This window comes from Polyodon spathula, chromosome 2, assembly GCF_017654505.1.
Source record: "Polyodon spathula isolate WHYD16114869_AA chromosome 2, ASM1765450v1, whole genome shotgun sequence".
Taxonomy (NCBI): Eukaryota; Metazoa; Chordata; class Actinopteri; order Acipenseriformes; family Polyodontidae; genus Polyodon; species Polyodon spathula.
This window is the reverse complement of record NC_054535.1, coordinates 2,262,552-2,287,241: the sequence shown is the minus strand read 5'-3', so window position 1 is coordinate 2,287,241 and position 24,690 is coordinate 2,262,552. Positions and strand designations below refer to the sequence as shown.

General features: G+C 41.8%; 1 protein-coding gene across 1 annotated transcript; it reads right to left on the bottom strand.

The window, feature by feature from the left end:
• Positions 1–6,466: 6,466 nt before the first annotated feature.
• On the bottom strand, positions 6,467–22,930 carry LOC121329050 (protein NDNF-like). Its single transcript, XM_041274333.1, has 4 exons — positions 22,469–22,930; positions 10,566–10,751; positions 9,714–9,838; positions 6,467–8,481 (listed from the first exon to the last, which is right to left on the bottom strand). The coding sequence occupies exons 2-4, from the start codon at positions 10,748–10,750 to the stop codon at positions 7,091–7,093; spliced, it is 1,701 nt and encodes a 566-aa protein (XP_041130267.1). The 5' UTR covers position 10,751; positions 22,469–22,930; the 3' UTR covers positions 6,467–7,090.
• Positions 22,931–24,690: the final 1,760 nt, after the last annotated feature.

Here is a 24,690-nt window from a genome sequence, read left to right as displayed (position 1 = left end):
CTACTCTCTGCTCATAATTATATTCTACGGTGTTGCATTAGCCTGGGTTTGTATCAGTTAAAGTTCAGCAGCAGTGGCAGTGGATTGGTGTAAGGTTTGCGTATTAAGAATTAATGATACTTTATCTAGAACAGTCTATAGTTTTAGGTTTTTCCCAAGGTCTCACCTGGTTAGTAGTTTGAAGAAAACACCTTAACCTGCCAGTATTCAGCAAGATTGATGTTCTACAATATTTTCATCCATACAAACAATGTTACAGTAATACTCACCAGCTTGTTTATACCACGAAACGTGTCACAAGGTCAACCAAGGCCATGAGACTGAAGCCCCTACAAAGCAGGCGATGAAGGAGAGGAGTACAAGGAGAAAAGGACAAAGTGGAAATGCTAGGGTTTAAGCTCGGGAGAAAGGTGGTAGTCGGGGCTAATTCTATTGGAATATCTGCAAGCCTTTAATTACATACAACACCAGTATAGGTACTTCATCCTCAACAAAGCTGGCTGAAAACACCCACTCAGATGACTTGTCAAATAATTTAAGAATTCAGATCATTTGCGCGCCTTCCTGTTCAGGAATAGCACTCAGAGTTACTGCCCTTGGACATAAGCAGGGTTACCTTTGGTAAAGATAAGATTACCTTTTTCCATCGTATCATAAGTGACTTAACAGGATAGAGACACTGTGACACGGTAACCCCAAAATAACACCCCTCCGATTTCTGATGGTATCATTATTTGTGGAGGCCCAGTGTGAACTCAATCCATTTAACTGCTTGCATAGACATTGTGAAATGCTTGAGCTAGCTAGTTATAACAACATGTTACCCATTCTTATTCCACCAGGCGTGAGTGTTTTAGCTCAGGCTTTTCCAAATGCTGTTACAAATCTAAAGATTGTGTTAAAACCATAAACAAGCCTTCCCCACAGAACCATAAATACCCATAAATATGTCTATTTTTATGAGAATCTGCTGGGAGTTTTGGACAGTTCTAAATTCCGGTTTCATGGACTTTAAATCTTGACACTTCATGTTGCTTTAAGGTAACGTTCTCATATAATCCAATTATTAGTGGTGTCAGTTGCAAATTATGTAATACATTTCCATGTGGTAAGATACTGCTTAGTGCGTGTTTTCAATGCACATTGTTATGGAAAAAGAAATCCATTTTTTTTATTTAGTAAGTGCTTAACTGGAATGCTATATCACCTGACCTGATAATATATTTTCTTTTTGAAAAACACTATCCCAAAATGTACATTAGCATATTACTGGACCTACTACAAGGAACAGATTCCTTAAAGCCTTTTAGAATAGCTCAAACTGCAAAATTCTAGTAAATTATCTAGTTGCCACAGCGCTATGCTGCTAATTAGTATTTATATGAGGTTCCCTATGTACACAGCATCTTTAAATAACCTGCATATTGTCACACTGCTTCTATAAACTGATAAACACAAAGAGCAGCTGCGAGAACATATTGACTATAGAAAGACACAGGTGCATTGTGGGTTAATGTGCTTTAATAAGACACATTGTTATTTACTATGAACTTGTTAGCCAAGAGCATCATCAGTCGAAAAACCTTTGAATTAATACACAGATGACTTGTTGTATAGGTAGTGGCCATGGGGTAATAACATTACATAGACAGTGTGGTGTGTTTATTTTAACTTAAAGAGAACAGTGTTTACCTCAAAGGCTGCGAAGATAAAAATGAAAAAACATGAAGTTAAAAGAAAACATTTGAAGAAAAGTTAGGACTGTAAATGTTTAATTTATGTGAACATTAATGCCTAGCACATCTTTGATCTGGAATTAAATGAAGTATATATTTAAGCAATAAGGCACAAGAGGGAATGGGTTGTGCTGGGTGGTATCACTTCATGATGCGTTGTTAGGCAGCCAACCAAGAAGCCACAATATCCAGCACACAGATGCCCTCAAGTGCCTTATTACTTTTATAAAACTGATTTATAAATGTTCTATAAAAAAGAGAGAAATCTATAATTTTTAAAGATGTGTCAACATTTTATAACCTTCCACAACAGAAAATAGTCCCTGTGAACTAAAGATAATATTCAGGTAAAACATTTTAATTTTTCTTTTGTTTCAGAAAATGCAGTTTTTTTTTTTAAATAAAGACTTTAAATAACTATAAAAACCTTGCTTAGATGTGCTTCAGTTCATTTTTCTAACTTTAAATAACTATAAAAAATAAATAAATAAATAAATAACCTTGTTTAGTTGTACATCTGTGAGATGCCTGTCTTCCTGCATATTCCAGGTAACATTGTTGCTAGGTAATTCACTCCCATTGGCTCTAGCCTATACCAAACAGCATAAGAGTTTAAGGTGCTTTGTTGGGATTATTATTTAAGTAATTAATTAAAAGTAAAATTGTTTTGTTTGTTTGTTTTTTAGAAAGCCAGCCATTTAAGAATTTAACAGCCCAATGTGTTTGTTTTGTGGTATGAACATCATTTCAATTTTTTTTTTTTCTAGCACGTCAATGTCCCATTTTTGTACCTGTAAAGAGTGAGTGTGCAGTAGTAAAGGAGGAGAGACCGTGAAGAAAGGCGAGTCTGCTGCTTAAAACATCGCATGTAGTAATGTAAATACAGTCGAAAAATATAAAAATATCCACAACTAAAAATTAATAAAGAGTCTGTTTCACAAAGCAATGGCTGTTCTTTCAATTGAAAAAAAGTTTGAAATGCTTTCACTTCTGGAAAAGAAAGTTACCAGGGAATGGCATTAGGTTTTGGAATTGGAAAGAGTGCTGTGACTGATATTAAAAAGTCTGTCTCAGAGGTTAAAAAGTTTGCATCGAATTCCGACAGTTTCTTTGGATGCAAGCAACGGAAAGTTATGCGAGGCTTCCAAGATGGAAAAATGGGATCAAGCTGTGTTTACCTGGTTTGTTCAAGCAGTTGTTTAATGGTGATTCAAACTTTAAAGCTTCATCTGGTTGGCTCAAACGATTTCAAAGCCGTTGTGTCATCAAGCAGCGCAGTGTGCGGGGCGAAAGACTTTCAGCTGACATAGAAGCCATAGAGCCATTTGTGGTGGAATTACATAAGCTGATAGAAATGCATGATGAAACGGGACTATTTTTAAAATGGCTGCCTGCACGCCCCTTGACAACACCTGAGAAATCAGCCACTGAGACGGCAAAGGAACAGGTAGCACTTATGCTATGCGTTGATGCATCTGGCTCCCATCGCCTGCCAGCTCTTTTAGTGGGAAGAGCAGCGAAGCCGCAATGTTTTTAAAATGTTAACATGGCTGCTTTGCCAGTCGTGTAGAAGTCACAAAAGCATGCATGGATGGATCGAGATATTCCATGACTGGTTTCACAACTTTTTTGTGCCTAGCATAAAACAAAGCTACAGTCGCTCACCCTGCTCACCCAGCAGCAGACATTTTGGTAAGTGGAGAAACACGTTGCTTGTTTTTACAAAACACTACAGCATGAATTCAACCAATGGACAATAATATCATCGAAGCCACAAAACGCATGCATCGCTGCAAAGTTGGTCTCTTCTTGATGGGGAGAGTGCTGATGTAGTCATAACAAAATGTAAAGAAGTTAACAATGAAGATGTTACCTACCTTATTGCTGATGCATGGCAGAGTATTTAGATAAGCACACTGCAAAATGCTTGGAAGAAACTGAAATTAGGGTGTGATGAATTAGCAAATGAACCCGAAGCGTCAGACACTGCAATTGCGATTGAGGGCTTTACAGAGAACAAAATTCAAAAGATGATGAAGAGATTGTGGATTCAGTAAATGGAAATAACAGCAACAACCCAGAAAGTGACGAGGAAGACGAGAAAACAAAACCAGTTATTTTCTACAGTGAAGCTATGGAGAGGACTCGACAGGCTGGAACAGCAACCTAAAGCCGATCCGACTCAACTTTTGCTTGTCTGGTCTTTGAAATCAAAAAATGGTCTGGTGCTGGTACATCAATATGTCCCAGTTCCTCCACAAACAAGTTAGTGGGAAGACATTGTAGCCATTCTTGTTGTTTTTCCTGTGGCAAATGTTGCAAATCCACTTCCCCCTCTTTATGTTGCCCCAGGAAACACTGCTCTGTGGAATCCTCTTCCTCCTCAATGGCTTGGATGTACAGGCTCTCTGCGGCAGGATCTGTGTGTTTTAACCACTTCTTAAAGCAAGTTAACGTGAAAAACTTGCAGTGGTTTCCAGCACTCTGGTATGTGAATTTCATAAGTGACTGGGCCCATCTACCAAGTCACAGTGTATGGACCTTGCCATTTTGCTAACAGCTTGTTTTCATTTGTTGGTAACATCAACACTTGACAGTAGTTCTCCTGGCAGGAAGGCACGTTTTCAGGCAGACTGATCGTACCACTTCTTTTGAGCAGTTTGAGACTTCCCCATGTGCTTATGGGTTAGGGTGTGCCAGTTGGTCCCTCATTTTAGGGACATAGGTGATCACACTTATTTATGGGGGTTGATGCTCCTCAGTCCGTTACGGGCCCTGAATATCAAAGCTTTCCCGTCGGAGAGTGCTTTTGTGGTGGTGTTTTAACTTTTCAATGTTTTTTGTGTTCTGAGCAAAAATCAAAATGGCCAGGAAGGATGAGGACAGTCACAAAACCCCAATTCCGACACTATGAAAAATGAAAAGGATTGCTGTGGTCAGATTGAATATTTACCGTCTGAAGCGGTTCCGCCTGTTTCAAAGAGTCCTGATGGAGATGGGAACCTATTTCAAACAGGCTCTGTCTGAAATGAAAAGGCTCTGATGTGGGTGCAGTGACTCCGATTACTTTGCTGATGGAGCCCAATGTGCTGCTAGAGATTGCTGCGATTTTAGAGGATCAAAGGGATAATGTAGCTGCTATGCCAAAATAATAAACAAATACATAAATGAATAAATAAACAAATAAATAAATACATGTCTATATTTATTAATGTTTCATTTTTGCATAAAATATCCCCCCTAATCGTGTAGATGAAACTATAATTTAATACACTAACCTTCGACCAGACATTGTCTTGTGGTCTGGATCAGCACGCCTTGTTCATCTGGTAGAGTTAACAGTGCCATGGGAGGATGCTGTGGATGAGAAGTATGAGAGGAAGAAACTTCGATTTGCTCAACTAGCTGCTGAAGTGGAAATGCGAGGATGGAGAGTCCGAGTTTACCCAGTGGAGGTGGGTTGTCGAGGATTTGTGGCACCCTCTACAACCCGGTTTCTCAGAGATGTCAGGTTCAGTGGCCAAGAGTTGCGTCGCACAGTGAAGAACTTATCTGAAGCAGCAGAAAGGAGCAGCAACTGGCTGTGGTTCAGACGGAAAGATTCTGGATGGGGACCTCAAGCACAATAGAAAGAAAGCAACGCTGATGTACAGTAAGTAAGCTGGGGTGAGTTGAGTGGGGGCTGGAGGGGGGTGATGCTGGGACGCCAGAATCACTGTCAAGCCCTCTTGAGGTGTCGTGGGCTAGTCAACGAAACACCGAGGATGGAAGGTGCCCAATTGAGACCCTAGAGATGTACCCTACTTAGCTCAATCCAGACGGTTGTCATGCTGATGCGATGGGGAGACCGTACTGTGGTTGATCCCCGGAACCAGCATTATCTACATCATCAGATGGAAAGCAACGCAAACGGAGATGCAGATGGATCACATTAGTTTACTGTAAAGCTACATCTTAGTTGGTGCTTATCTTGGTGAGAGCCGAGTTCAGCATGAAGTTTTAACATCTACTCTTATGTAATGGAAATACATTTAAAAAAATGAGGGTACATTAATGAGCTCTCTAACTACTTGTTTTCCTCTTTGTCCTAATGTAATTGCTTTTTTTATTATGTTCTATTAAATGTATCTTTTTCCATATCTACTGAACACACATTTCATTTTTCTCCTGCTTACTACCTTTCAGTTCCACCTGTCCATTGATTGAAATCCTGAAATATTGTAAAACTGTCATTTACCTAATTAACATATAGGTTTCTCATTTAAATACTGAATAGGGAATCAGATGAGCTGTTAGTGGCTTAAATGAAATAAAAAGCGGGCTCTGAAGTGGTAGTGCTGCTGCACAATGGTTGTGTTGTCAAGGAGTTTTAATACTTTCTGCTTTCATGAAGATAACTGAAAAGCAAACAATAATGCAAAGTACTATTCAGTTTTTAGAAGAATGTTAGAATATGAACAGGTTACAGTGTGATAATACATGGATCTTCACATATGACGGGTCAGAACATTTATAATCTGCATGTCCGTACCACTGCATGCTCCGGTATATGTTAATCTTATATACAGACTAGAGACCCTAGTCTCTATAAGTCACCTTGGATAAAGGTGTCTGCTAAATATACAAATGATGAAGAATAGTTTTTTTCTCTTGGAATAAACTGATTCTTTATATTTCCCCTCTCAGCCCCAAAAATCAGACAGAGAATTACATGTTATGTATTTAATTTTTATGTACACAAATATTTGTAAGACAACTTTGTACATAAATGGACATCATAAAACATTTAACTAGGTCATGTTAAAATTGAAAATAATGTACAATAGCAAATGTAATTGGCAAGAATGCAGTCCAGCAGACACTAAAAATGACATTTCAATGGGGATAGCTCTGATGAATGGAGTAGTTTACAATCATAAAACAAAACAAAGAAACAAAAAATGTATCAATAATTTACATTTTTATCATGTTTTTGTTTACTGTGTCAATAAGCAGGCAGTTACTTTGAAATGCGGTGTTCTGCGTTTCGTAGTACTATTAAATGACTTCATTCAGTTCATGCAGGGATGGAGAAGTTTTCTCAAGAACATCTTCTGCCTTCCTCCTCATACTGAAGGAGATCTCTGGCACGGACCCATGTCAATGCAAGTGCCAGATGCATTCTGGGAGCGCCAGGCTCAGTCTGTCCAAACAACCACCGAATAATGTAAACATAAATATATAAGTTGATACCTTTCTACACAGTTCAAACACTGTCACAAGCTGTCAGTTATGCAAGTTGTCAGTCTGTATATGTTCTTTAGTAGAATATCTCTTAGAGTTAAATAAACTTTATTTATTATACTGTACAGTCATTAACAAAACTTCCTTGTTTTAACCAGTTTACTTTGATACTTGACTGAATGCCCTCCGTGCCCAACCACGTAAACGTCCAGGAGGTAAGATCTGCCAGGCTCTAGCCCTTTGATTGTTTCCGTGGTGACAGCTTTCTGTAGGTTCTGGCTATGAAAGTATTTGCAGAGGACTTTTTCAAACTTCTTCCTGGTGTCCGGCCCCATGCACTGATTCTGCTCCCTTTTTCTCTGTTCCTCATTATAATTTTCATCCACTTCTTTTTTGTAAATGCAGAACTTGTTCCTCTCCTGCGTACCTAGCCACGCCACGGTTGCAGACGTACAGGTGCGCAGCTTATCAAAAGCTTTGATCCTCGTGTCCTCTGGGAGGGAAGGAAAGGGCTGTTTGTTTGGCCTGGTGGTGGCAAGGATCTTCAGCATCGATGCGCCTTTTCTGCTTCCTCGCAGACGGATCAGGTACTTGGCCTTGGGTTTGCCTCTCAGCTGGAACTGGCGCACACCTTCCACGTTCTGAGAGAGCAGAACTTTCCCATCTCTTCTAATTTGGATCTGGATGGCAGCCAAACAAGAGTGAACGTAAAACATAACCTTCTGGTGTGAGGAAACAGGTGCAAATGTTAAGAACTTGCTCCCCTTTCTCTTGATGAACACATCCATAACCTTCCCGTCTTTCAGTTCTAGGGTCTTCTGCTTGGCCTCTTCTTTAGTTTTGGCAAATGTGCCGACATATGCAGTGCTCATGTTTGTGTAAGTGTTAACTGCAAAAATGTCAAAATAGTACTGCAGGTCTGGCTTCAAGTCAGACACTGTGAAGACATTTTTATTTCCAGTACACACTTTCTGAAGATCTACTTTTTGCTTGCCAGCATATGGACGAGACTTTGTAGATTTACTCATTAAAGTACGTTCTTTGCCAAAGTCATTCTCTGATGGGAATCCAAAGTGAGAGAAGTCAAATGGGCTGAAGTCCAGTCCAGGTTTAGGAGCCATCATAAACGCATCATCTGCATTCATTTTTGCCTCCACAGCACACAGGCTCTTAAAGTTGTGCTCCTTGTTGATGACCACGCAATACTGAATAGGTTGTTTCATAAGAGAGCCAGTGGGGCTAGGCTTCCATGCCAAGGTAACAGTGGTGCGCCCAAGCGAAGTCACATCAACCCGGGGGTCATAAGGCAGCTCAGGATAAGGTTGATCCGACTCTGGCGTTGTGGTGGCATACACCTTGAAATGTGTATCTTTCTCAGTTGAAATAAGTTCTAATTGATATAAACCAGATGGGGAACTGGATGGCATGTATGATTCCACGTCATTCCCTTTGTATGAGAACAACTCTGGGCCTTCTTTGCTGATGACCTGTTGCTTTTGTTGCTCCAGTGGTTCTGGTTCTCCTGTAAAAGAAGAATAGCAACTAATCATTCGCCTGGTTTCCAGCTCAAGAAACCCTTTTTAATTACATATAGAAATAAACAATCACAGTTACAATTACACTGTATCTTATCCTGACTACACAAGGCATCCCTTGTACTGAACATGGCAACACACAGAAATTCTAAGAAAAAACAAAAAACACTTTAATAGCAGTTACTGAGTATAACCTTTGCCTTTTCTGATTTATAATGAGTAAGTATAGACAGTGCCTAAAGAAAGGATGTGTATACCATCTCTTATTAAACAGTAAGAAATATCACTCTGCACGTTCGAGCAGCAAGAACCCAAGCTGTTGAGATGGCACCTCTTACACAGACACCAGATAATGAGTATACCACCACAGGAATAGTAAACAAATGGAGTGTTATGAGATTCAAGTTCATCACTTTCTGATCCCCAGTGTGAACCCTACTGGGTGTGCTAAGGGAGTGCCTACATTGGGCCTGCCTGTATATATGGTAGAGTATAGCATGATTTGCACAGGACTAAAAAATAGGTGTCCTCAGAGTTGGTCAAAAGCAGAGGACGTCTAGTCACCTCCCAGACGTGGATTCGTTTTCATCAAGGAAAGTCTGTAAATTCAAAATGAAATGCGATATTGTGGCCAGAGAAGGTGCTTTTGTGCATAATTTATAAACAGTGAACCGGGTTTAAATAACTGATTTTGTCGTACCTTCTTTTCCAAAGTCTGCAATAACCATTTCATCCTTTGAGTGATATGTACAGTATTTCCAGACATATCTTCAGATGCACCATTAAAAGCATCCAAGAGCCGAGAATTATTTTTTATATTTTGGTTATGGTCAATCCTAGCGTTTTAATGAACTGTAGAACCTCCAATTTTAATATTATATTACACGTTATTGTGAAAGCTGGTATTGCTTTTTTGATGCAAATGCCCTGGAAATACTGTATCAATTGTAACAACACTGACATGGTCAACTCACACACAAGTGAAAAGACACAGGATGCTTGAGTTTGACATTTTACAGAAAGTCCTGATGTCCTGTAAAAAAATCAGAGGACCTCTGAGAAAATGATCTGGGGTAAAAAGAAATGGACAGTTCGCATGAGACTTCATTTCACAGATGCCGGTAAAAATTCTGAATCCACCTGTTTATGTGCTGATTTTGAGTCCTGTGAGAATCGTGCTTATGTCAGCTGTTTAAGAATATTGCATGGATTTTCTTACCTGAGCCTTCTCCGCTAGACTCTTCCGGAAGTTCTTGCAGGCTCAGCTTCCACTCCAGAGGAGCATCACACGGCGTCACGGTAACAGACAAAGGAGTATTGTCTTCTTCCACAACGATGTAATACCTAAAGGGGGAAATGCAGACAGTAGGGTTAATGAGTTGTATTGTTACCGCAATTGAGTTATAAATCAGACTTTATTGCCATGGCTACAATTACATGTAATGATAAGCAGAGAAGAGTAGCATTGCTTTAGAAGCTTCCACTGTTACACAGCGATGGGTTTGCTTTGTTATAAGCTGTCTCCTGATCTATCATTGTGCATGTTACTGAAGTTATTATATTTGATGAGTGATTATGCACAAACACAGATGTGCATGCAGTGTGAACCTTTCATCCATCTGTGAGCAGTGTGTTAATGGTCATCAATTCTGGTAGACTGGCCTATTTACACTGAAGTATGTTAGGCTCATTAGGGCAATAGTTGACAGGACTGATGAATGAAACATTTGCTTACAGGCAGCACGTTACAGCACAGCAATGCAAAACTCTCACTTTCAAGTGTGTTACTGTATAAAATAGCTGGGTCCACTCTATCATTATAACTGTCATTTTCTATAGAACAATGGACAGGCCTTTATATACTGTATAGTTTTACAACAAATTGCTTTGTGTCCTTTGAGGAATTCTGTCAGCAAGTTTTGAAGCATCTGGCACATAAATCGAAATTGAACAGAAACAAACTGACAATCAAAACACGCAATAGCCAGATGTAATTGTTGGTGAAACTGTGCAGTCTTTCTACAATGGAAGCCAAATGTTGCCAGAGTTCTTGTAAAAATGTAAAAAATACCTTTTGGGTGTATCCCGGAAGAGGTATCCATTGATCTCAGCTCCGTCTGGGATCACAGAGGAATCATGGAAAAGAGACTTGTCCCGAATTTGCATTTGAAAAAGTTCCTCATCTCTGGTGGGCAATTTCTGTGTCCATACCCCGACTGTAAACACAAGCAGCAGCAGCCCAGGAAAACCCTTCATCCTGTAAAGGAAACATTTGGCTTAGTAACTGAGAACAATTATCAACAGATGAACCATCCAAGTGCAGTTCAGTGGCAGGGTATCAAATGAATGACATGAGAAAGCTATATTCACATTAAATAATCCCTGTCTACAGGACTGTCTGCATCACTAGGCTGTAACGATTACTAGTTCATGTATTCACTCAACAGACGCAAGGTGCGTTTACACTTGCTTTCCTGAACAATCTGTTCCAGAACAGTGTGTTTACACTTGCATGAAACAGCACCGGGTTCTTCCCTCAGGAAAACAATTTGAGCATGTGTGCTTTGTAAACTAAAGATGTGCCGACGCTGTGCAGTAATGACGACATCATTGAGTACCATCATTTGAAAATACAGATGAATGCGTTTTATATCACCTCACTTAATATAATACCATTAGAATATAATATCATGATTTTCAAAAAACGCTTGCCATGCACCATAGGTTCTTTGAGAAATTACCTTTCTTTACAGTCAGCGTCACCAATCTGTTCTTGTTTTAACAGTCAAACAAATGCACAAACAAAAATATCAAATGCAGAGCCTAACTGATGGCTCTCATCAGTCAACATCAGTAAACCAGATGCATGTGTTTAAATGTAAAGAATGACTAAATGCACAGTGTTAAAACACTGCTCTTAATTCACCATTAGTTTTCTTTCTTTTTTTCTCACGCTCGTAATGTGCTGTAAACCGGGTTTATATCACAAATTACACCTGCACAACAATCATGATATAATACGGGTTCATCTGTACCTTGTGTAAGTAAATAATATATAATAATAATAATAATAATAATAATAATAATAATAATAATAGATAAATAAAAGCTTTTTCTAGATTTATTTTTCTCGTTTAGTGCAGGTCTGTGAAGAGTGCTATATAAATACAATTTGATTTGATTTGATGTTCTACCCCGCATTTATGGTACATGATGATTATGACCCTTTCATTACACGATTAGCAAGTATTTTTCAAGTTACATCAAAACGTAAAAATTCAAAACAGAGATGTGACATAAATACAATGAGTTCTGGTTGTAAATCTCCCTCTCGACCTGTGAGGGTGCTAAATAGCGAAAGGAAAAGTATCTGGACGGGCTGGCCTGACAGTTTGTTTCCGAGGTCGGGAAGTCGGTCAGCCTGGATGGAAGCGACTCAGTTATAGGAACATATTGACCTGGAAGGTAAACGAGGTAGCAGCTGCAAGCTATAAACGCAGCTGGAATCGTTTACCAAAAGATCATGCAGGGTAGCGTAAAAGGGGCCAGAGAAACGCTAATTTTCTCCTTCGCTTGGGTTTGCACTTTAACCTGGAAGGATCGAGAGAGCTGCAGTAGTGACTGCCAGAGAAATAAAAAAAGAACGTAAAAGAATATTCGTGAGTGTTGTGTTTGTTTGTCTTGTCTGTTAGTAACTGTCTGTGTTTATTGAACCACCAGACAGCTAACACATATCCGGAGCTGTTGCCTTGGGCCAGCACAAGCCGGATCAGCACAGCACCAATACAGTCACAAAATAACATTGTTTATCACCCACCACGAGCATGACCACACACACCCAGGACTGGTGACCATGTGCCGTATTATTGTGGGGCAGATACATCTATGATTATTGTTTGGGACTGTAACCCTGTTGTTTTCTCCGTGCAAGACACATCGTTGTGTATTGCCGGGATTTATTATTTGGTCGCCAGACCCGGATTACAATTAAAACCACTTTCCTACTGGATTACAATTGTCTGTGATTTCCTTTGCACTGCATCACCTCTACACCTGTTCACAATCAGTGGCCAAATTGCCACAAGAGAATTTTTCCAATTCCATGAAATTTTCTAAAAATTGAACAGATAAGTGTTAATTACACAGAACCCCAGTCTGCACATTGGAAAAAGTTAAAACAAATGCATTAAATACCCAGATATACCAATCATATCACTAACTGTTATAAAACAAAAGTATAGAAATAAGTTGCACTTTACTTAGATGGTATGACTTGGAAGTTTATATTTCTTTTCTTGTTTGTGCTTATGAATTATGGGATGGCAGCACTGCGATGGCGTTACTGCTTGGCGTGCAGAAACGAAAGTAAAACTAAAAACAATTGCCAAGCGTGTACCTGTGTGTGTGGAATCTGTTTTTTCACCCTAGTACCTGTGTGTGTGGCATCTGTTTTTTCACCCGGGTACCTGTGTGTGTGGTATCTGTTTTTTCACCCTAGTACCTGTGCGTGTGGTATCTGTTTTTTCACCCTAGTACCTGTGTGTGTGTTGTATCTGTTTTTTCACCCAGGTACCTGTGCGTGTGGTATCTGTTTTTTCACCCGAGTACCTGTGTGTGTGTTGTATCTGTTTTTCACCCGGGTACCTGTGCGTGTGGTATCTGTTTTTTCACCCGAGTACCTGTGTGTGTGTTGTATCTGTTTTTTCACCCGAGTACCTGTGTGTGTGTGTTGTATCTGTTTTTTCACCCGGGTACCTGTGTGTGTGGTATCTGTTTTTTCACCCGAGTACCTGTGTGTGTGTTGTATCTGTTTTTTCACCCGGGTACCTGGGCGTGTGGTATCTGTTTTTTCACCCGAGTACCTGTGTGTGTGTTGTATGTTTTTTCACCCGAGTACCTGTGTGTGTGTGTTGTATCTGTTTTTTCACCCGGGTACCTGTGTGTGTGTTGTATCTGTTTTTTCACCCGAGTACCTGTGTGTGGTATCTGTTTTTTCACCCGAGTACCTGTGTGTGTGTTGTATCTGTTTTTTCACCCGAGTACCTGTGTGTGTGTTGTATCTGTTTTTTCACCCGGGTACCTGTGTGTGTGTTGTATCTGTTTTTTCACCCGGGTACCTGTGTGTGTGGTACCTGTTTTTTCACCCGAGTACCTGTGTGTGTGGTATCTGTTTTATCACCCTAGTACCTGTGTGTGTGTTGTATCTGTTTTTTCACCCGAGTACCTGTGTGTGGTACCTGTTGCTGGTCTGATGTCACCGCCCCGGATACCCTGTCACAACAGGTATATTATTTATATAGGAAACTGTACAACCGAAACAATGTAAATAAGTAACAAAAACTAAAAACTAAATGGGTTTATATACAGACATAACAAAACACAAATACGCAACTGAAAGTATGTAAATAATAAACAAACATTTGAACATAAATGGGTTTTAGATACAAGCGCAACAACACAACATGTTCTCAAAGAAGCCAAAGTGTTTGCACAATCCACACAGATGTTGCGCTTCTCCACACATGCAGTGCACTTTCCACACACCGCCTTTGTGCATTGGGCGCAGCTATCAAAAGTCTCGTTACCATTGCATTTGGCACCCTCGTATTGTCGTCACTTGCGGCTGGCACCGGGGTCGCTACATTTACCTGCAAGTACTTGCTTTGCACATTTCCTCTGTTCAAATTGTGTCTGGCAAAGTTCTTTCGCGAGCTGCAATATATCATTTCTCCTTGTTATCTTCTTGTCCGTGCATTCCTTGTAAAGAATAAAAGAGTTGATGGCTGCAAGATCCAATACATTGTAAAACACATGAACAGGCCACCTGCGAGACCCAGCTTTCACTGAGTACTTTCATGCATCTGGTCTAAAATGTCAACTCCATACTTTGTTGTAAAACTCCACAGTCTTTTTTTCACCAGCACCAGCAAGTGATGGATGAAGGGAGCTGAGTATAAATAATGCCATTCTTTCACTTGCACTTGTTAAGTGTCTGAGTGCAGTCCAAGTGCTTCAGAATTGTAGGGGAATACAGTGTGTTTGCAGGTCTCCTGCAGATGGTGGCAGTTCTCACCTTTGTTTATTTACAGTTCTAACAGGCCTGTGTTTTTTTTTTTCTTCAACTCTTTTACCAATTGCAGTGAGGTAAAGAAAATAGTCGGTGGTAACATTTCTCCCCTTTCCTAAATGGGGTCCCATTAGCCGAAGTACCACACTGTCACCCAGCCTTTGGTTAGCTGGGCGAGTCTCATCCTTACCCAAGTAGGGGTCGTCTTCAAATCGAAACCCAAAAATGTTATATTTTCATAAAGGCGATTCCATGCCATTTTCTCTGGAAAAAAAAATAAGGTCCCCACTTACTGGACCATAAGTTGTCCAGCAAAAGGCAGTTGGCACCATATGCGCCATGAACAAACTATAGTGCAATAAATGCTTCCAATTCCTCCAAGGGCATTGACCAAGAATCATCATGTGGTTGTCAGTGGGCTTCAGCTTCAGTGCAGCATTGTGAAACGCAAAGCACTCAATAAGATCTCATCAGAGACGTTGCGTTTTGCGTATGGAGTGGATCCTGTAACTTCCTTCAGAACATTTTGTTGAGCCCTCCATCCTGCAGCTTGGAGGCCAGGATTTATAATTTCTCAAACCAAATTTGACCAAACTCTTGAATACCTGGTGGTGTTGGCGCTACCGCTGGAGAGGCTGTCTCAGGTGCCAGCACTACTGCTGGAGAAGGGGCTGACACATGAGAAGGGGCTGATACAGGTGAAGTGGCTGATACAGGTGCAGGGTCTGACACATGAGAAGAGGCTGGTACAGGTGAGAAGGGGCTGGTACAGGTGAAGCGGCAGGTGCAGGGGCTGACACATGAGAAGAGGCTGGTACAGGTGAAGCGGCTGGTCCAGGTGCAGGGGCTGATATAGGTGCAGAGGCTTGTACAGGTGAAGCGGCTGGTGCAGGGGCCGATACAGGTGAAATGGCTTATACAGGGGAAGGGGCTGATACAGGAGCAGGGGCTGGTCCAGGGCAGGGGCTGATACAGGTGAAGGGGCTGGTACAGGTGCAGGGGCAGGGGCACGTCGGTAACTCCTCAAGGTGGTCGACACATATGGTCCACGGGGCAGGGACTATGTGCAGGGGACTGATACCTGAGGTGTAGGCAGCAGGTGCATGACCATATGTGCAGGGGGCCGACCAGGTGACACAGTGTCCAAATGCCCAGTACAGGTGGGACAGGGGCGACCAGACAGGGTCCACAGCAAGGCCGAGGGGACAGGGACCCTAAACATGTGAAGGTAAACCACATTTGACTGAGAAGCCCAGGTGCAGGGCGTTAAAGGTTGAGCGGACATGTCGAATAGGCGATGTCAAGGTGCAGGGACACATACGTCCCCTGAAAGGTGAGAACAGGGGGTACAGGGGCGACACATGAGCAGGGGCTGATATATGTGCAGACTATGTACAGGTGAAGGGGCCGACTATGGCTGCAGGGCTGGACAGCTGTGGTCACATGAGAAGGTCCACGTTGGCGACCAGGGCTATGCAGGTCCGTCCAGGACTAATGTCAAGGGAAGCAGGCTGCGTCTATTCAGTGCAGCCCACATCCCCGTGAGACTATGCCGTCAGGTGAAGCAGCGACCATGTTGTGCAGTGGAACTGGGAGCAGCAGCCTTCTAGTTAAGGTACATGTCCAGGGCAGGGTCAGTTAATGATACAGACTGGATGGTGAGAGGGGCTGATACAGGTGAAGCAGCTGGTACAGGTGCAGGGGCTGATACATAAGGGGCTGATACAGGTGCAGGGGCTGGTACAGGTACTGAGGTGCAGGGGCTGACACAGGAGAAGGGGCTGGTACAGGTGAAGCGGCAGGTGCAGGGGCTGATATAGGGAGGCTGACAGGTGCAGGGGCTGACACATGAGAAGGGGCTGGTACAGGTGCAGGGACTGACACATGAGAAGGGGCTGGTACAGGTGAAGGGCAGGTGCAGGGGCTGATACATGTGCAGAGGCTTGTACAGGTGCAGGGGCTGGTCCAGGTGCAGGGGCTGACACATGAGAAGGGGCTGGTACAGGTGCAGGGGCTGATACATGTGAAGAGGCTTGTACAGGTGCAGGGGCTGACACATGAGAAGGGGCTGGTACAGGTGCAGGGGCTGATACAGGTGAAGCAGCTTGTACAGCTGGACAGGGGCTGATACAGGTGCAGGGGCTGACACATGAGAAGGGGCTGGTACAGGTGCAGGGGCTAACACATGAGAAGGGGCTGGTACAGGTGCAGGGGCTGATACAGGTGCAGAGGTGAAGCTGGTCCAGGTGCAGGGGCTGACACATGAGAAGGGGCTGGTACAGGTGCAGGGGCTGATACAGGTGAAGCAGCTTGTACAGTGGAAGGGGCTGATACATGAGCAGGGACTTGTCCAGGGCAGGGGCTGATACAGGTGAAGGGGCTGGTACAGGGGCAGGGGCTGATACAGGTGAAGGGGCTGGTACAGGTGCAGGGGCTGATACAGGTGAAGCGGCTGGTACAGGTGCAGGGGCTGATACATGAAAAGGGGCTGGTAAAGGTGTAGGGGCTGATACAAGTGAAGTGGCTGGTACAGGTGCAGGGGCTGACACATGAGAAGGGGCTGGTACAGGTGGCTGCAGGGGCTGGTGAGAGGGGCCGATACAGGTGAAGCGGCTTGTACAGGGGCAGGGGCTGATACATGAGCAGGGGCTGGTCCAGGGCAGGGGCTGATACAGGTGAAGTGGCTGATACAGGTGCAGGGTCTGACACATGAGAAGAGGCTGGTACAGGTGCAGGGACTAACACATGAGAAGGGGCTGGTACAGGTGAAGCGGCAGGTGCAGGGGCTGATATATGTGCAGAGGCTTGTACAGGTGAAGCGGCTGGTCCAGGTGCAGGGGCCGATACAGGTGAAGCGGCTTGTACAGGGGAAGGGGCTGATACATGAGCAGGGGCTGGTCCAGGGCAGGGGCTGATACAGGTGAAGGGGCTGATACAGGAGAAGGGGCTGGTACAGGTGCAGGGACTGATACAGGTGAAGCAGCAGGTGCAGGGGCTGATATATGTGCAGAGGCTTGTACGGGTGCAGGGACTAACACATGAGAAGGGGCTGGTACAGGTGAAGAGGCAGGTGCAGGGGCTTATATATGTGCAGAGGCTTGTACAGGTGCAGGGGCTGACACATGAGAAGAGGCTGGTAAAGGTGCAGGGACTAACACATGAGAAGGGGCTGGTACAGGTGAAGCGGCAGGTGCAGGGGCTGATATATGTGCAGAGGCTTGTACAGGTGCAGGGGCTGACACATGAGAAGAGGCTGGTAAAGGTGCAGGGACTAACACATGAGAAGGGGCTGGTACAGGTGAAGCGGCAGGTGCAGGGGCTGATACATGTGCAGAGGCTTGTTCAGGTGAAGCGGCTGGTCCAGCTGCAGGGGCTGACACATGAGAAGGGGTTGGTACAGGTGCAGGGGCCGATACAGGTGAAGCAGCTTGTACAGTGGAAGGGGCTGATACATGAGCAGGGGCTTGTCCAGGGCAGGGGCTGATACAGGTGAAGTGGCTGGTACAGGGGCAGGGGCTGACACATGAGAAGGGGCTGGTACAGGTGCAGGAGCTGATTCAGGGGCAGGGGCTGATACAGGTGAAGCAGCTGGTCCAGGGGCAGGGGCTGATAAATGAGAAGGGGCTGATACAGGTGAAGTGGCTGGTACAGGGGCAGGGGCTGATACAGGTGAAGCGGCTGGTCCAGGGTCAGGGGCTGACACATGAGAAGGGGCTGGTACAGGTGCAGGGGCTGACATATGAGAAGTGGCTGGTCCAGGGTCAGGGGCTGACACATGAGAAGGGGCTGGTACAGGTGCAGTGGCTGGTACAGGTGCAGACACATGAGAAATGGGTGGTACATGAGAAGGGGATGGTACAGGTGCAGGGGCTGACACAGGAGCGCATCTTCTTCCACGTCCTTTTCTGCGTCCCTTTGCGAGTCCATTTCTGTGTCGAGGTGTTCCCAATGGACTGCTGGCGCAATCTCTTTGCGTACTTGGTCCTGGCACCACTGGCACTGTCCTCACTTTCACTACTGCTGGAATTATCTCCCATGCAAACCCACTCTTCACCAGAGTCAGTTTCATCACTGTCAGTGGCAACAACTTTTTCGTCTCCAGATTCACTTTCAAATAAATTCTGTAGTAACTCTAAGCTCAGCAGTCTTACGTCTTTGGCGACTTGTTTTCACTTTCTCCAGTATCATTGTGAAGACTGAATTCCTTTGACTAACTTCTGACGTATATATAGTAACCTGAGTGAATCTAAAAATAGATCACAGGAGATACCTGCTCACATGACAGACAGAAGACGCTACAAAAGGTTCAATGAATTACAACAGACACCTTAGACTACAAGAAGCCATTCATGTAAGGGCTACAGACTGATCTAATCACAGTTCATTACATCGCTGGCACAGTCCTGGCTGATAAATACAAATAATAAAATGGAATGCTGCACTGTATAAGTTGTCTGGCAGTTCTAGGTATGACAGTATTATATCTCCCTTATTATCTCCCATACTTTGTCAGGATAATTAATACATATGATATACATATTAAGTAATAAACACCCAGCTCTGTATTTGCTACATAGGTGGAGTAAATTCAATTTAAAATGGTCAAATTGACCGCCTTGGTAGTTCAAGCGTTGATTACAAAGAACAGTTGAGAGGGATAATTTCATTTCAAAGCCTGCCTCAGACATGTCAGCTTTATTTTAGCTTCCTTTTCTGCTTTAGTTTATAAATAACCCTGTTCAAAACTCCAGGCAATTCAAAATCATTTCACCATATCGGAATAAAAGCTACCAGCTTCTGACAGAACTCAAATAAATTCAACTGTGACGTATGATGGGCTGTAATATGAAATGACACATCCATTACATTCCTGTATACATGTACCTGAATGATCTTCATTTCAAGATGCTAATGATGATTTTAATAGTGCTGCCTACAAACTATACTGTACAAACATATATCATGCATTGTTATAAGCATTAATCCTGTTAAATAATGCAGCAATTGAATTAATATCATCTGTTGAATCTCTTTCTGCTATCCAGAGAATAGGTTTTTGTGTGTGTTCACTGTGACTCATAACTACTTGAAAGTACAGAGCAAAAATCCTCCAGTTTCCACTTGAAATGTCTAGGAAAGTGGTGACAAACAAGTCATGCAACATGCTGTACAGTTATAGCAGCATAAAAGAAAGGCCGTCTGTAAGCGACTGCCCTGTCAATGACCCGTTTGTTGTTTAATTCTAGACATGCAATCCCCAGCTAACATCAATGTTTAACTGCATGAGAAGGTTATTGCAGGTGCATCGTCTGCTTATACAGTGTTATAAATATTGACGTGCTGAAGCTTGACAAAGCCATGTGAGTCTGATAGAAGTCCTTACACACTTTAGAAAGAATTGAGGAATTCATCTTGGGGGGAAAAAAGATTAAACACCAATTAAAAGATGCTTTGTGTGCTAACGCTTAGTGCACAAGACACTTTTGCATTTTCTTCTTTGATTTCAAACACCAAATGAAACCGAGGTTTCTCAAATCCTGCCCGCAATGACCAGCAGCAAGCATGCAGGAAGTGACAGGATATTTAAGTCATGCAATCTGGGCAGTAAAATTAATCAAGAGCAGCTATTACTCATACTACTAAATGGGATTCATGACCTTTAACCAACGCCAAGTGAAAGCAACGGTCACTGCCAGAGCTTGCAATTCTCCACAGGGTACAGATGTGCTACTCAGTGGAATGTTAATAAAATATTATACACCAATCTCTGCTTTGTAAGTGAATGTAATCGTATTACCACAGTAGTTTACATTACAATTAATAATCTTGTTTACAAGATGTAACCAGGAATGTATTATTTATTTTAGAAATGCATAGATAAAGCCACCTGGATATTTTTCACTTGATCAGGTTTTTTTTTTGCACACTCTACAGAACAGGATTGATTTTTTATTTTTTTTAAATAATATGTTGTTATATTGTTCTAGCCCAGCAACCATATAATTCATATCTGAGCTGCATAAACAACAAAAAACTATGTTGTGTACAATACAGGTTCAAAGACCATCTGTAAAACATAAAAGTCAGCGTTACTACAGCATCCACAACGGCAAAACACAGTATTGAATGAACATACTAACGATGCTGGATGGGCCTTATTAACATTCCGGTTGTGATAACAAAGTATAAACTAGCTTATCGGATGCATTAACTATGTAAAGGAAATCTACATAATTGCTATCCTATGCTTTTGTTTTTTGTTTTTGTTTTTTTTGAGACCACACAGCAATGAAACAGTGTCAGGAATTAATTTCAATCAATTAATCAATCGAAAATTTGATTTTTTTTCTTTTAAATAAACACATTATTTCAGCTCTTTGGTATATGGACATCATTTTAGAGCCCTTTAAATGAATAATACGCAGTATTAAACTGAAGAAGATATAAATGTAAGACAGACTGTACAACCAGTCCAAACACAACAATGATGAAACAGTATTTTGCTGGATAAGCAGCAACTTACAAACAATTCCGGACTGAATTCTTTCATTCTTTCAGCCGTAGTTTCCATATGCAAATTGCGATTTAGTTACGGTAAATTATGGTCTCCTTTCTCTTCTGTTCACAAATAGGCTCTTGGTAAACATAACTATTGACAATGCTGAACACAATTTTATTTTTAATCAAAATATGAGTTTCAGTGTTATATGATGAATAATTTGTTTTTACAGTGATAAAAAAATGACTGATGAAGTACATGATATGCGTGATCTCGGTTTTATTAATAGGATTTTTTTTAAAACTTCACTTTGGATAAAAACTGCAGTGGTGGTGCAGTTTCTATAACCCAAGCTAAGATATTGGGGGGAAAAGAAAGCCATCTGTACATAAAATATAGGCGAATCTTTACGCAAGGTATCGCGTATGAATGGGTTTCGCGGTTTGGGAATGCAATAAACGTTATTGGAAAGGCGTGTGAAAGGTACACTGTACATGCAGTAGAAACAATAAGGTGAAATGAATCATACACCCTCCCACAGCAAAAGTGAATGCAGCTGAAACAATGGCATCAGTGTTTGTGTAATAATTGCGATAAGATAAGATTGCGAGTTCACTAGTCTTGTAGAAGCAAAGTTCTAACTTGGTAAAACAGGTGCGCGTTGTGCAGTATGAAAATCCTTTTACACAGTGAAATTCACCTGCAGTGTAGCTCAGCAAAAACGCATCAATGCACCATCTTCCTAGCGCATGCATCATACCAAACGGATTGCATAATCAATGAATACAAATAACATTAACTAATACATCGTATTGCTTTCATTAACAGTTACAACCATACAAACCCCCTGAAGGGAAAAATGCAGTAGACGTGGTTTCTTTTTCCGTTGTTCAAATATTAGTACTATTCAAGCTGTATTTTCGAAACAAAAAAGCTATGATCTACTGATATCAGAACTGATTTAATGAAAAAAAAAAGAAAAAGAAAACTGTCGTTTAAAATAAAAGGATAGGCCCCTATGTCTGGCTCCGTCTCGAATGAAATGGGTTTGAAATTCCGAACTTCTAGAGTTGTATTTGCCACACAAAACCCCTTCCTGGTGCACTGGCAGCCTTTTCAAAGCTGAAGTAACTTTATTCTAGAAGCCCCTTTCTGGTAAACGATTTCACGCTTAATAAACCAACTGTTTTCAAAATTCTTGGCTCAGCAAAAATAATTGTAGAAAATGCTAAATCACAAACTTCAACCTCTACATAGGGTCGTGTGATACTTCGTTTAAAAACAAATGCTAAAATGCATGGGAAATATATTACATTAGGATATCAATGTTGTTACAACAATTCTTTCGGTTTTTATCCGTTACGCAATTTGAACAAGTGAAAATACATCTTAAAATAAATACCCTTACCTTACAGGTTGTTTTGGAGTTGTTGTTTTTTTTGTTGTTTGTTTGTTTTGGTTTGTTTTTTTTTTTTTTTTTTTTTTTTTTTTTTTTTTTTTGCTGTGATTTCACGATTTTTCAAGCTGTGCAATTACTTCAGATTCTCCAAACTTGCTTTTCTGAACAGCACAAAATCAGATCAGTTGAAAGAAAATAAAAATAAATTGCAATGAATGCCTTGGAAGGATTAGAAGGAGGCACAGCTGTCCTTTTCCTGTCTGGCAGATTCCTTGAGTCAACTATGGTAAAGCGAGTCGGATTAGAGGTCGGGATGCTGGTAAGAGAGATGTGGAGGAATTAGCGCGTCCTCAATCTGTTTAGTATACCAAATTTGGCAGAGAGTTCCTCCCCTGCAGTGTCAATGCTATTGAGACCGGCGAAGTGGCGCACCAAACTCCCCCTCTCGACTCACTCCTAATAACCCTAAACCAGCCCACCACCCCCAGACACGCATCCCAATAAGCAAAAACCAAGCGGATCTTATGATGATTACAGAGAAGGCTTATCAGAGGAAAGGGGTCTGTCTGACATCACTTTTTAAATGAAAAACATTGCTCTCTAAGATGTATAAATACAGCTGTACGCGGCGGATTGTTTGCTAATATTGTGGTATATGATGGTGCAGCATATCATTCTTTTTAGTTTTCCTTTAGCAGCTGGAACTGTATGTACTGCGGTTTCAATGTACAGTAACTGCCCCAAAGCCCGTCAAATTATTAACTTCATGTTAAACTACTAGCTGTGTATTTATCCACAAAAATAACCGGTGAAAATTATGACTGTTGTATACAACTATTGCATAAAACTGTTGTAGTGAAACTACAGGAAAACTGCAACCATTGGAAAAGTACACACGGCCATCCTGTCGCCTACATACGCCAGCTGGAAATACAGCACACACCTTCACGGTGTAACATTGGTCTTGTTAGGTTATGCTCACTAACACGGGGATCTCCCGCATATTGTTTTCCTGTGGTGGTAGATGTATGTTTATTTGTGCATTTGGGTAGCCCGCACCACCAGGAGATTTGCTATATCGCGCGTGGAGGTGCTGCATACATAAGGGCCTCCCATACACACTCAACGAAGCTTACTTAAAATGAGCCTGCAAACTGCACAAGAAATCCGATCAAACAGGCCAGCTCCGGTCCGGGAACATGCAAAAATAACCACGACGTGTTTGAATTCATTGACTTTTGCGGCTTGTGTTTTATCCTTAATGTTTGATTATGTGTAGTTTGTCGTTTGCATTTGAACCGTTCGTTGTCTACATTAAACAGCCTATGTATAGGGCATTGTTTAGTTACAAAGATATCATCTCAAACTTGTGTTTTTCTAAGTGGAAATTTGTAATCCACCGGTAAACATTGATCTAAGATAAGAGTCGTTTACAAAACTCAGCAAACGTGAACACCAATTGCAACCTTTACTTTACTGCATGATAAGATAAAAAAGAAACTTTCTTAGTTAACAATGAAAGCAGACGGCCTTACCACGCCATTAATTCATCCTGGCTTTTGTTTGCCATGCTTTGCAGTTTATTTCTGTGGGGGGATCCCACTGTTGGGAGGGAATAAATACAAAAGGCTGTGAATGTTGTGTGTGCACCTGGGCCACACCATGCGCACAGTGTTTAGAGCTTGCCAAAAACTCCTTCTTCTTTTGTTTATTATCATTCATACTGCTACTACTACTACTACTACTGCTACTATACTACTACTATACTGCTACTGCTACCACTACTGCTACTATACTACCACTATACTATTACTGCTACCACTACTGCTACTGCTACTATACTACTGCTATACTATTACTGCTACCACTACTGCTACTATACTACTACTATACTGCTACCACTACTGCTACTATACTACTGCTATACTATCACTGCTACCGCTACTACTACTATACTGCTACTGCTACCACTACTGCTACTATACTACTACTATACTATTACTGCTACCACTACTGCTACTGCTACTATACTACTACTATACTATTACTGCTACCACTACTGCTACTGCTACTATACTACTACTATACTATTACTGCTACCACTACTGCTACTGCTACTATACTACTACTATACTATTACTGCTACCACTACTGCTACTGCTACTATACTACTACTATACCATTACTGCTACCACTACTGCTACTATACTATACTACTACTATACTACTTA

Coding starts and splice junctions, on each gene's coding strand:
- LOC121329050 (XM_041274333.1), bottom strand. CDS start 10,750: ATGAAGGGTTTTCCTGGGCTGCTGCTGCTTGTGTTTACAGTCGGGGTA. Junction 9,839..10,565: donor TTCCGGGATACACCCAAAAG/GTATTTTTTACA, acceptor TTCCCCCTTTAG/GTATTACATCGTTGTGGAAG. Junction 8,482..9,713: donor GTCTAGCGGAGAAGGCTCAG/GTAAGAAAATCC, acceptor CTTCTTTTACAG/GAGAACCAGAACCACTGGAG.